This window comes from Eptesicus fuscus, chromosome 3, assembly GCF_027574615.1.
Source record: "Eptesicus fuscus isolate TK198812 chromosome 3, DD_ASM_mEF_20220401, whole genome shotgun sequence".
Classification (NCBI taxonomy): domain Eukaryota; kingdom Metazoa; phylum Chordata; class Mammalia; order Chiroptera; family Vespertilionidae; genus Eptesicus; species Eptesicus fuscus.
Window position 1 is genome coordinate 51,036,238 of NC_072475.1, and position 12,550 is coordinate 51,048,787.

At 37.7% G+C, this 12,550-nt stretch overlaps 1 protein-coding gene across 2 annotated transcripts in view; it reads left to right on the plus strand.

Moving 5' to 3' along the window:
• Positions 1–12,550, plus strand: part of OPA1 (OPA1 mitochondrial dynamin like GTPase) — a 92,934-nt gene that overhangs the window by 4,308 nt on the left and 76,076 nt on the right. The window contains exons 2-6 of one of the 2 annotated variants that reach the window (XM_054713836.1): positions 4,353–4,671; positions 5,827–5,923; positions 8,218–8,325; positions 8,826–8,879; positions 9,915–9,982. In XM_054713836.1, the coding sequence (XP_054569811.1) occupies positions 4,353–4,671; positions 5,827–5,923; positions 8,218–8,325; positions 8,826–8,879; positions 9,915–9,982 (646 nt within the window). The remainder of the gene's footprint in view (positions 1–4,352; positions 4,672–5,826; positions 5,924–8,217; positions 8,326–8,825; positions 8,880–9,914; positions 9,983–12,550) is intronic. The other variant, XM_054713837.1, reaches the window with a different exon arrangement.

Below are 12,550 nucleotides of genomic sequence, written 5' to 3' on the forward strand. Positions count from 1 at the left end.
GTTGTTTATCTTAGTCCTCATTTTAAGAGTTGCTGATTTTCTATAAGAGCCTAGTTATCTAATCATATTTAAACATGAAGGACTAATGATGTATATAGATGCCTGTGTGGGTTACCTCTGAATGAAAAGGCTGATTTAGCAAACTGTTTTAGGTATATGATATGTCAACAAACAGGCTTCATTTTAGAGTCTTTAGGGAGTGGGCAGGCTATCTGATGTTGTTACAAATACTAGTATTGTTGGGGCCCACTCTGGGAATGGGAAAATCCCGACCCTCCCTTTTTATCCTCCCCTGCCCCCCCCCCCCCCACCCCCACACACACACACACTTTCATGAGTCTTAGCTCTTCCTTGCCAGATTGCTTAGTGTAGAGACAAGTATTGCTGTTAACACTCAGCTGCATTGGAATAGTGTGGAGGGTGACCCAAACCACCTTTCCCCAGTTGGTGCTTCAGTAAATCTCAATTTCTTCTCCTGTTTTCATTCTCTTATCAATATTTCAAAGGATGCTATTGAGAAAAAGTCTTGTATGAGCATTGATCTTTTAGATCACCCTTATGAATTAGAAGCTCTAGAAGTAATCTTTGAGGATGCCTTTTCGAGCACGAGGATTTTGCTTTGCATCAACTATCTCTTCCAGGGGACTAATTGAAAAACATTTTATATGTAGTTCCTGACTTGGACTACCATGCACTCTATCTTTTCCCCCACCCATACCTATTTCTGCCACCATTGTGGAAGTAGGAATTTTAGGTGTTTGGAAATAAAGGATGGAGAAAGTATAGCAAGCTCTTGAATAAGAATTCAGCGTTGTTTCATTATAACATTGATGAGATGCCAGATGCTGTAGGAACTTAATTCTTGTTTAGTCTATGGTAAAACTGGTTTTATTATGCCTCATTTGGCTTCAGGTTGCAGAACCAGAACCTATCAATGACATTAAGTGAGGACTTACTATAAAATAAAAAAAACATCTTAAGGATATGACTACTCAGTCCTGCAGTTCATCTGTTTTGGTTATATATTTGGATGAACTTTTTTCTAAAAACTGCAAATAATTTTTTAGGGTTAAAGAGCTATTCATTCATACATTCATGGAGGTTAGTGCAATTAATGTTGACATTTATTGAGCATTTTTTCTGTGATCTTTGCTTGGTTCTTTCACCTTTTTAAAAAATTTGCTACTTAATTACCCCAAAAACATATATTCATTAAGCAAAATTATTGAGTGTCTACTATTTGTGAGGCATTGGGCTAGGCTTAGAAATACAATGGTAAGCAAAACAGACCTTATGGAGATTGCAATTTAATGGCAGAGAAAATTATTAATTCAATAATTAGATAATATAAATTTCATAAGCACTGAAGAAAAATACAGGGAGCCAAGAACTGTAGCAGGGGGACTTGAATAAGAATGAAGTTCAGGGAAAGGAGGAATGGTTGACGAGAAACTAGTTCTAGTAGAAGTAACAGGAGTTAAGCAAATAGAAGAGTTTGTCCAAGAACAGTAGGAATTAAGGCCCTGATATGGGATGGAGTATGGCACTAGATGAAAACCTGTCTGGAGGTGAGAGGGAGAGAGATGGGCACCAGACCATGGAAGCCTTGATAGACTAGGAGTTTGGATTTTATTCTTAATGCGGGGGGGGGTGGGGGGGGTGGGGGGGGGGGGCGGGCGTTGACAGTGGTCAGATTTATATTTCAGAAGAGTGTTCTGGTGGAGAGAACACCTTGGTACAGACCATAGTAGTCACTCATGTAAGGAATGATATTAGTGGAGATGGGAGAAGGGGGAGATTTGAGATCTGTGTTGAAGTAGAATTAACAGAACTTGAGGGTGAGGGAGGATTAAGAATGATCCCCAGGTTTGTGGCTTATGTAACTGGGTAGGTGCTGCTTATGCCGTTTTCTGATATAAGGAATACTGGAAGAAGATCAGGGTTTAGTGGGGGTGGGAGGAGGAGGAGAGATAACAAGGTTTTGGATATCTTGAATTTGAGGTATTTTTTTATATCTAAGTAGAAATGTTGAGTAGGCAGTTGGACAGCAGGATCTGGACGTTAATTATTAGTATTAGGCATAAATTTGAGGAACATGAGTATGTAGATGGTAATCAAGGAAATAGATGTGGAGAAGATTGCCTAGGAAGAATATATACAGTAAGAAGAGAAGTGGGTTTAGATCTTGACTTTCATAAACTACTAACATTTAAAAGGTATGGTAGTTGGGGAGGAGGCAAGTGAAAAGTAGTGACCAATGAGGTAAGAGTAAAACTAGAGATTGCCAAGGAAGAGAGAATTCCTACAGTGAGGTGTCAACATTGTCAAATATTGTAGAGAGAATTAAAATGGGAATAGAAAAACCAAATGTCTAGTGGAAAGCTTTTGGCACTCTCTATAGGAGCCATTTCACTGAAATGATACAAATGAAAATCAGGTTGATTTGACTTCTAATGAGTAGGTAGAGAAATGAAATGGGTCCTTTTTTCCCTTCCTTTAAGGTGAGAGAGACTTGACTTTTGATTCCTTAAAAGGCAGGAGAAAGAGAGTTTGAAATAAGGATTCTCTGGGAGGAGGAGTGCTTGCTGTAATCTCACAGGGGCTGTAGGGAGCGGGGGAGCTAGAGGATATAGTTGTAGCTGCAGTAGGTGGATAGCATGTTTCCTCTGATGACTTTCCATTTTCTCAGTGCAGTAGGGGGCATGTCATCTACAGAGAGTTGGAGGAAGTATGGGGAGACGTGGGAGGCTAGAGGAGAGTGGAAAATGTCTGAGATAGTTCTAGCAGAGAGTAGAAGAATGTATTGACAAGAGAAATGAAATAAGACTGTCCGACAGTCTTGAGAGCCTAGGTGACATGTCTGTCCAGTAGGGTGGGATATTCTTCAGTAGCGCTTCATTCCCCTGGTCAGACAGGGAGAAGAGCTATAACAAGGATCATCCAGGGTTTATATTTTGCCAGTTAAAACAAAAAGCCAGGTGGCAAGGGAGTCTGGAGTATTTGCACAAGATGTATTGACACTATGAATTAGGGGATTTAAGATGGGTAAGTGGGTAAGTAGATAATATAGAAACTAATAGGTAAGAAGATAGACGTATCAGTAATTTGGTTGTTCCATAAGGTAAAAGTTGGTTGTAGTGAAAGGGAATCGTGGCCTGAGAATAAGATATTTGAATTAGTGATTACTGACTGCAACTCTCTGATATAGCTATTATTTCATTTAAATGGATTGAAAAACAGGCTTGGGTAAATTCATAATTTGCCTTTGATTGCCCAACTAGTAAGCAATGAAGCTGTGATTGAAACCAAAGTTTTATCTAATTCAAAAGAAAAGTGGATGTAGGAGTAGAGTTGAAAGAAATTTGAGCTAAATATGGAACCATGAACTATTCCCACAGTTGATTCATCTTTTGAGTTTTTTATATCTGTAAGTGGTAACTTTAGTTGCCCAGGTAAAACCTCATGGTTATTACTTACTCTTCTTTCCTCTTTGAGGGAACCCCTTTCACGTCCCGCGTGGTTCAGGGTTCAGGTTCAGGGTTCGGGTTCTGGAGAAGGCCGCACACAAATGAAAGAGACTAGAAAAGTATTAATTTGGGAATATTGGGGGCCAGGCAGGAGCCCACCTCTAGTGGGAGGACTATGCCTTGCTTTGGCCTTGCCATCCTTTTTATTCAGGTTTGGGATACACCCATTGCCCTTAGGCAGGTAATTCCAGTAACAGACAAATTATCTTATCAGTTAGGATTTACATGATTATTTGGTGGGGAAGTTGCCTCAGTTACCATTGTCTTAATTAGATAGGGAGTGGTTGGCTCTGACCTTTCAGAGCTTCAAGGTTGACCAGCCTTCCAGCTTCCTTGTCCACACCTTTCTAATTAGTGAGACCATGATCAGTTTCCAGCACCTCTTCTCTTATGGCTAGTCTGTCATTCTGGTATCTACCTTACCCTTTTCTTTCTCACTGCTGCTACCTCACTTTAGTTTCTTCTTTCTTATATCTGGGCAACTAAAATATGATCATCCTTTCTCTTCACTTCTGATCTAACGTTGTGTCTTTGTGATTTCCGGCTGCTATAAGAAATTGCCATACACTGGGTGGCTTAAGCACAGATATTTATTTCTCATAGTTCTGGAAGCTAAGAAGATCATGCTGCAGCAAATCTGGTATCTGGTGGGGGCCTGCTTCCTGGTTTAGAGATGGCCATCTTCTCAGTTTCCTCACTTGGTGTTTGGCCATATGTGCTTGGGTATGCGTGTGTGTTTTCCCTGTTGTATGTTGTTCTTTTTATCGCATTCCCTTTGCATTGTTACCCTGTCTGATCTTTCTCCCATACCCATTTTTCTTTCAGTGAAGTCTGCCAATCCTTAGTGAAACATAGCTCTGGAATAAAAGGAAGCCTGCCACTACAAAAAGTGCATCTGGTTTCACGAAGTATTTATCATTCACATCATCCTACTTCAAAGCTTCATAGAACCCAATTCAGGACATCATTTCATCAGTTTTCCTCTCTAACTAACCATCCTTTACGTAAATTGAAACTTTCTCCGATTAAATATGGCTACCAGCCCCACAGGAATTTTTGGCCAGCGAGATTAGCTGCAAGACTCTTAAAACTTCGGTATCTCGTACTGGGATCTGCTGTTGGGGGTGGTTATACAGCCAAAAAGGTGAGTTTAACATTCCTACTGCTTTTCCAATTACTCAGCATGATTATATTAAGGTTTTATAGCATAAGTAATTTTTCTTTAGTCCAAGAAAATATAATTGGATGTTTAAATATTTATTATGTCTCTACTATATGCTAGATTTTTATTGCTTGATTGATCTTAGAGATGGAGGGGGAGAGAGAGAGAGAGAGAGAGACAGACAGACAGACAGACAGACAGACAGACAGACATCGATGTGAGAAAGATACAACGGTTGGTTATTGGCTGCCTCTGCACAAGCCCTGACCAGGATCCAGCTGCAACCCAGGTATGTGACTGACTCAAAATCAATCCCATGACCTTCTGGTGCACAGGAGGATGCTCCAACCAACAGTGACACCGCCAGGATTATGCTGGGTTATTTCAGTGGTGTGTAGCAATAGGAAAATGCCTTCCAAATTTTAGTTATAAGTATTGGAGGTAAAAATGGCCCAGTGGAGCTCTGGCTGTGGTGGCTCAGTTGGTTGGAACGTAGTGCACCAAAGGAAGGGTTGCAGGTTCGATTCTCAGTCAGGGCAAATACCTAGGTTGCTGGTTGGATCCCAGGTCAGGGTGTGTATGGGAAGCAGCCAATGGATGTTTCTCTCTTACATCAATGTTTCCCTCCCTCTCTTTCTCTCAAATCATTTTTTAAAAAACCACATATCCTTGGGTGAGGATTAAAAAAAAAAAACTTAGTAGAAGAAACACTGTGCTGGGAGTGAGAACACTTGGTTTGATTTTCAGCTTTGCCATTTAGTGGCACAGATAGGAAACTTAGTGGTGTATTTATGCAGCCACTTCGTGGCTGGTACCACAGACACCATGTCCTGACCCCTGGTGTGTCTTCCTTCTATTCCACAGTGTTGTTTAAAGCCACATCATAAAATCTGTTTGAATGAGAATATATTTTGTATTTTTACATTTTTCTTTAGTGCAGAAAGAAAAGGAACATTTACGTTGTTGTGTGCTTGCTTGCCGATTTGTTTTTAGAAGAGTTGAGGCCACTTTGTTGCTAGAACTTTTGAACATAATGTATCATTCTTAGTAGATTAGCATGTTTTCATTAAAATAGTGTTTCTTATATTTTTATATAGCATACAGAGCATTTGATTGGCATTCTTTCTTATCTTTTAGACTTTTGATCAATGGAAAGATATGATACCAGACCTTAGTGACTATAAATGGATTGTGCCTGACATTATTTGGGAAATTGATGAGTATATCGATATAGGTTTGTATCATCAAATTTTTTTGTCATATCTATAGGACAAAGAACTAGTAGTGTTGAGATAGTTTCCTAACTCTTGAGTTGAATGTGTAGTAGTTTTATTTTAATGATAAAAATAATAGAATAACAAAGAAAACATTTATGAGAAAAAGAAAAGTATCCACTAGTTCATCACTTTGACAAAGCTGCCATTGTCTTTATGGAGCGTTCTCTTTTAATTGTACCAGTTCTGTGTATGTGGTTAATATTTTCGCTTCCTTTTTAAAAATTATAATCATAGTCAACATACACTTAGCTCTCTTATCTTTTGCTACCTAACACATTTTGTTAGCATTTTCCATACTGCCAATCAGCCTTCTCTAACATCATTTTTAATTTGTATGATACCCAGAACTGATGCACCATAACCCACTTAACTAGCTCTTTTTGATTGGATACCTTGGTTACCTCTGTTTTTGGTAACCAGGTTCTTTGAAAGTCTGCCAGTGTCCAGAGTAATTTCTCACTATTGTCAGCCACTTTCCCCCTTCTAACAATAGGTAGGTGAACAAAAGTATATTTGATAGTTGTGATGGTCAGTAAGTCATGGTGATCTTTAAAAAAACATTTTGGATGAAATTATTTTTCTCAGTCTCTTTTTAAAATCTTTTTAATTTATTAGCTTAGGTGGACATGGGAGTGGAATTAATGTCTTACTACACTTATTCACACCACTTTCTTAAAGATAAAATTGTGCTGTGTTGACAAAGGTATTTGCAAAAAAGTACTCTTTCAAGTTATTTTTCTAACTCGAGGCCCGGTGCACAAAATTCGTGCATGGGGGGGGGTGGTTTCCCCCTCAGCCCAGCCTGCACCCTCTCCAATCCAGGACCCCTCAGGGGATGTCCGACTGCCGGTTTAGGCCCGATCCCCGGGGATCGGGCCTAAACCGGCAGTCGGACATCTCTATCACAATCCTGGACCGCTGGCTCCTAATCGCTTACCTATCTGCCTGCCTGGTCACCCCTAACTTCCCCCTGCTGCCGGCCAGGTTGCCCCCAGCTGCACCCTCCCTGCCGGTCTGGTCACTCCTAACTGCCCCGCCCTGCCAGCCTGGTCACTCTTACTGCCCCCCCTGCTGGCCTGGTTGCCCTCAACTGCCCCCCTCTGCCGGCCTGGTTGCCCCTAACTGCCCCCCCTGTCGGCCTGGTTGCCCCTCACAGCCCCCCCTCCCCCGCTGGCCTGGTCGCCCCATGCAGCCTGCTTGTTCAGTTGTTTGGTCGTTCCCTCTCTAACCCCCCTGCTGGCCTGGTCGTATGCAGCCATCTTGTGAGGATGTGATGGTCAATTTGCATTTTATCTCTTTATTATGTAGGATATTCGTGAGGATTGGTTTTTAACTCAATACATTTGCCAATACCATGGTGTAGTGTCTGAGAACCTGGATTCTGAACCTAAACTAGACTTAAAACCTGCCTGCCCTACTTCTTTGCTATGTGCTTGGGTCCAGTTACATAACCTTTGTACCCCAGTTCCTCATATATAAAATAGGGTTGCTGATAGCTATTTTGTGAAGTTGCTCTGAAGAGTAAGCAAGTTAATGCTTTTACAGTACTTAGAATAATAGTTGGCATATATTCTTATTTTGAGAATATTTATGTGTTTGGTCTTCTCCAGAGAAAATGAGAAAAGCCCTTCCTAATTCAGAAGTCACTGTAAAGTTGTACCAGACTTGGACAAAATTGTTGAATGTTTTTAAACAAAAATAAATGCTTTGACCCTTTTATAAATAAAGCCAACTCAAATAAAATAAAAGCTTCCCTGGACTCTTAATTATTTCCAGTTGGTAACAGACTATGAAAAGAGGGAGAGAAGTAATGGAAATTCTGTTCTTGAGCTTGAGCTGGAATATGATCACGTTTTTTAGTTAGGCCAGGTACTGTAAGAGATGTTTTTCTCTTGTTTCCTTTGATTCTTTGCCTCTTTGCTTAGACTTCCTCCCAAAAAGTACTTCTGATTCCAATCTATTGTTAACATTGTTAATACAGTGTTTCTGTCTCAAGGCATTTAACTTATAAATTGAAGGTCTCCATCTAAGCCATTTGTTCGGTGAGTCTTTTATTTTAAATTTTATGGCTCGTGGAATATCATTAGAATTACACATTGTTTCAAATATATGTAGCAGCCTTCATTGTAATAAGGAGAAAATGGGAGTTTAAATTTATATATCATGATATTTAAATTTTATTAATGTTTTAATAGTTAAATTATTACTTTGAAACTATGAATAAGGTTATTTGTGTGTGTGTCTCCTCCAGAGAAAATTAGAAAATCTCTCCCTGATTCAGAGGACCTTGCAAAGTTGGCTCCTGACTTTGACAAGATTGTTGAAAGCCTCAGCTTATTGAAGGACTTTTTCACCACAGGTAAGGAAAGACCTGTGTTTGATTTCATTTAAAATGTTAGTAACCACAGAGGAAAAATAATTAGGTGTATTCACTTGTTTATTTCCATCTTTTAAATGAAAACATTTAGTACAAATGAAACAGTTTTTTTAAAACAAAAAACATAAACCATAAAGTTTTGTTGTGCAGTGATTTTAATTTTTTTTTTTAGCCCAACAGAATGAAAGTTTGCAACAACTTAAGCTAGACCTTAGACAGTGAGGGAAAAAATATTACTTGTTCTTGACAAGTAGATGAGACTTCCTATGTGTTTGCTTTTCATAATGGATTAGAGTCAATTTGGTGATTTTAAAACAAATTTATTATGATGGACCATAATGAGTAGAATTTACTAAGGTTAATCCTGGTGTATTTGCCCAATTACTACCCTATCTTGATATACAACCTGAGATCTCAGACATCTTTGCTTATTCCTGTTAAAATTTTACATTTCTATTTCCCTTTTTGCTGATTTTTCACAGGTCACAAATTGGTTAGTGAAATCATAGGAGCTTCTGACCTACTTCTCTTGTTAGGTGTGTAAACAGACATTTTTGCTGATCTTAACATGCCTTCTAAATGCTTCTAATAAACTACTTGCAAATAAAATTTCAGACCAAATTTATAATGCTGCTTATGTTGAATTTCAAAACCCCAGAACTATATTGGGCAAATTCATTCTCCTTCAGGTCAAAATAATAAAATAATAATTTTGTAGTAAAACTAAAATTCCTAAATATGTATCTGTATTTTAAGATAAAAGCTATTAAAAAGAGAGTTTGCTTTACCAGAATATTTTCTTGAAATTGATCTGATTGTTTTTGATAATTGAAATGAAAAGTAATTTTAGTTTGTCTCATCTGTCCTGTCATAGGTGACATTTTAAATTTATTTTTTTACTGTATGTAATCTTTACATAATGGCATTGGTATATGGCTGAACTGTAAGTACACTCATGTACAGTACTTCTTATCAAAGACTGTCTTATTTTTTATTGTAATTTCCAGTGATATTTTTAAAAATAGGTTAAACACATGCTACAATTAAAAAAACATTTTTTTTTTTATTGCATGGGTTACTAGTATGTTCCTTAAAATAAAAACAACTTTCCAAAAAAGGGATACTCTAAAATCCATTTACCATTTAAAAAAATTTTTTTTATTATTATTGACTGTGACAGCATGGATGGACCTGGAGAGTATTATGCTAAGCGAAATAAACCAGTTAGAGAAAGATAAATATCACATGATCTCACTTATATGTGGAATCTAATGAACAAAATAAACCAACAAACAAAATGGGCCCAGAAACATGGATGCATAGAACAGAATGACAGATCTCAGAGGGGAAGGGTGCAGAGGGGATGGGAAGAGATTAACCAAAGAACATATATTCATATAGGCAAAGCCCATGGTCACAGACAATAGTGTGGGAAAGGCCTGGGGTGGGGCAGGGGCTGTGTGGAGGGGGGCAAAGGAGGGGAAAATGGGGACATCTTAACTAAACATAATTTGTAATTTAGATTGTTGACATCATTGGAGAATTTAAAGGACTGTGTATTTATCTTGAAGGTTCATCTGGAGAAACCACATTTAGAGCAACAGATCATGGACCTGAAAGTGACAAGCATTATAGAAAGGTAAGTATAAAAGAGAATTCTTCATCTAGGTAGTCTTATAAGATTTTTTTAAAAGGTTTTAACTTACCTGCAAGACTTGAAAATGGTAACATTTGAGGAGCAAATATAAAACACTGTACTAGAGTATTATTACTAACCTTGGTACAAAGTGCAAGGTACATACAGCAGTTTTAGAAAAGTAATTGGAGAAGCTGTTTCTTCCAAGTATGTTCTGTGAAATATTAGTTTCAACCTAACAAAAGATTTTGTTGTTAAACATGAGTGGGAGAAGTGGATATAAATAAAACAAGAAACAAGCAGGCTTTTTTTCTTTCCCTTGATTTCTCTGCTCTTAATGCACTCCTGTGCTTTGTGCAGCTCCAGATGTCTGAGTGTACAGGGATTTTCAGATTTATTTAGCAGCAGAACCCTTTCCCATGAAATATCTTCTAGGGAACAATGTGTGCTTTTTTGTTTTTTTGTTGTTTCTTTTTGTTAATCCTCACCTGCGGATATTTTTCCATTGATTTTTAGAGAGAGTGAAAAGGAGAGGGAGGAACAGAAAGAGAAACATCGATGTGAGAGAGGCACATCGATTGGTTGCCTCCTGCACAACCTGGGCCTGGGGGTTCGAGTCTGCAACCCAGGTACACCCCTTGACCGGAAATGAACCTGTGGGACCCTTCAGTATGCAGGCTGACACTCTATCCACTGAATCAAACCAGCTAGGGCTAGGGACCAATGTTTTATGTCATACACTTAGGGGAAATATTAAGGTAGTAGGAATCGAGTTTTTAGTAGGGAATCAATTCTGTTACATTGATAGCCAATAAAATTATGTATGTATGGGGTTATTTAGGGTTTGTCGATTTCAAAACATATTAGCAAAATCCATGTGAAAGTTTTAGAGAATTGCTTATGTAGAATAACATACATTTCTTTGTATTTATATGCGTATGTTAACCTTACATTTTCTTAGTGTTTTTTTTTTCATATTTTGGAATTGGTAAGATAACTCATTCCTTGGCTATTAAAAAATGTATGTCTAGGCAGATACATATCTGGAAAAAATACTCTATGAACACTTTAAAATTAAATATGGACTATGTAGCTTTTTACTGAAGGTTATTATGGTTTTAATACATTGAAAAATAAATTATTTTATGTTTATTTGAGAAGCAGGTAGAAAATTTCTAGGTTTCTATCACTCTCCCTTTCCTTTAACGTTGAACTTTTTACATAATATTCCAAGTTTAAATTATATTTCAAAATGTTGTTATTTTTCTTTTGCCTTACAACTTGATCTTTTGGAGAAAATATTTGAAATACCTGAGTGTGTGTGTGCACCCATGGGTGCGTATTTGCCTTTTAACTTGATCTTTTTGATAACCCTTTTCATTGGCTTTATTATAATCAAGAGATACCCTTAACTATTCATGCTACTGGGGAGAAAAAAATTGAATAGAAACTAGCCAATTATGCGCAGCTTATTTTGAGCCAAGGCCTTGGCCCTTAATACAGGTAGACCTACTGTACAGAGAGGAGCTAATCTAATTTGGGAGAAGGAACCTCTGATATGGTAGTATGTTTTTGAGTGACAAGATTTCTTGTTGCCTAGGTTAGTTAGTGGATATCTGCATCTCTGCTTTTCTCTGATGTAGCCTAGGATTGGTTTGGTGAATGAGAAACCTGCTCTAGGGCCTGACTCAGATAATTCCCTTAAAATCCTACTGCATAATAAATCCTACTGCATAAATGAATAATCAATAAAAGATCAGGATCTCTTAATTTATGGTGATGATCTTGCCCACTCAAAAACTCAGCAGTTATTTTCAGCTGTTGTAAATACTAAATCTGGCGTTGGAATTAAGCTGCTTTACTAAATAAAATGTAGCAAATGCTATTGTAAAAATTATAGAAAATGCATTTTCAACCTCTAATAGTGGTTTTAATTCTATTAATATGCAACATTATGGTTTTAAGGCTTGACTGTTACTTGTGATACTTGAGAATAATGAACTATTCAGACAAGGTGTAGAAAAACTGATTTTAAGAGATCTGGCTACAAATCGATGATTTAAGGTAATGAAGGAGAGACCTTAGCTTAGACCAGGGCCTTTTTAGAAATTACTCTAAAACATCAAGTTTGAAAATTTGGTCAATGATTTAAGGTGGTAGGATAGCATAGAGTTTAGCTGATACCTTTTTTAATTGGTTTGGTCTGGTGTCTGAGAGCTCCAGATTTAAAATGGTATTCAGAGTTTGGCCATAGTTTAATATCTAAGTTTCTGGCTAGACTTCTACTAGAAATGTAGAAGAAAATGTGCATCAGATTTTTTAAAATAATAGTAATAAATTGAAAGCATTTCTATAACTTAAACTAAAAAAAAAGATTTGTGCTTTCTAATAGGAGAAACATCTGGATAAATGCTGGCAAGTAGAGGAACAGTTAGGACCTTTCAAAGTCAACTGACAAGAAAGTGACGGGGAGTTGAGGGAACACAGCTGTCAAATTGTTTGACTTGAGTCAGACAGAATGAACAACATGAAGTGATTACCTGTAGTTCCCAGTCTGGGGTCACTAGACTT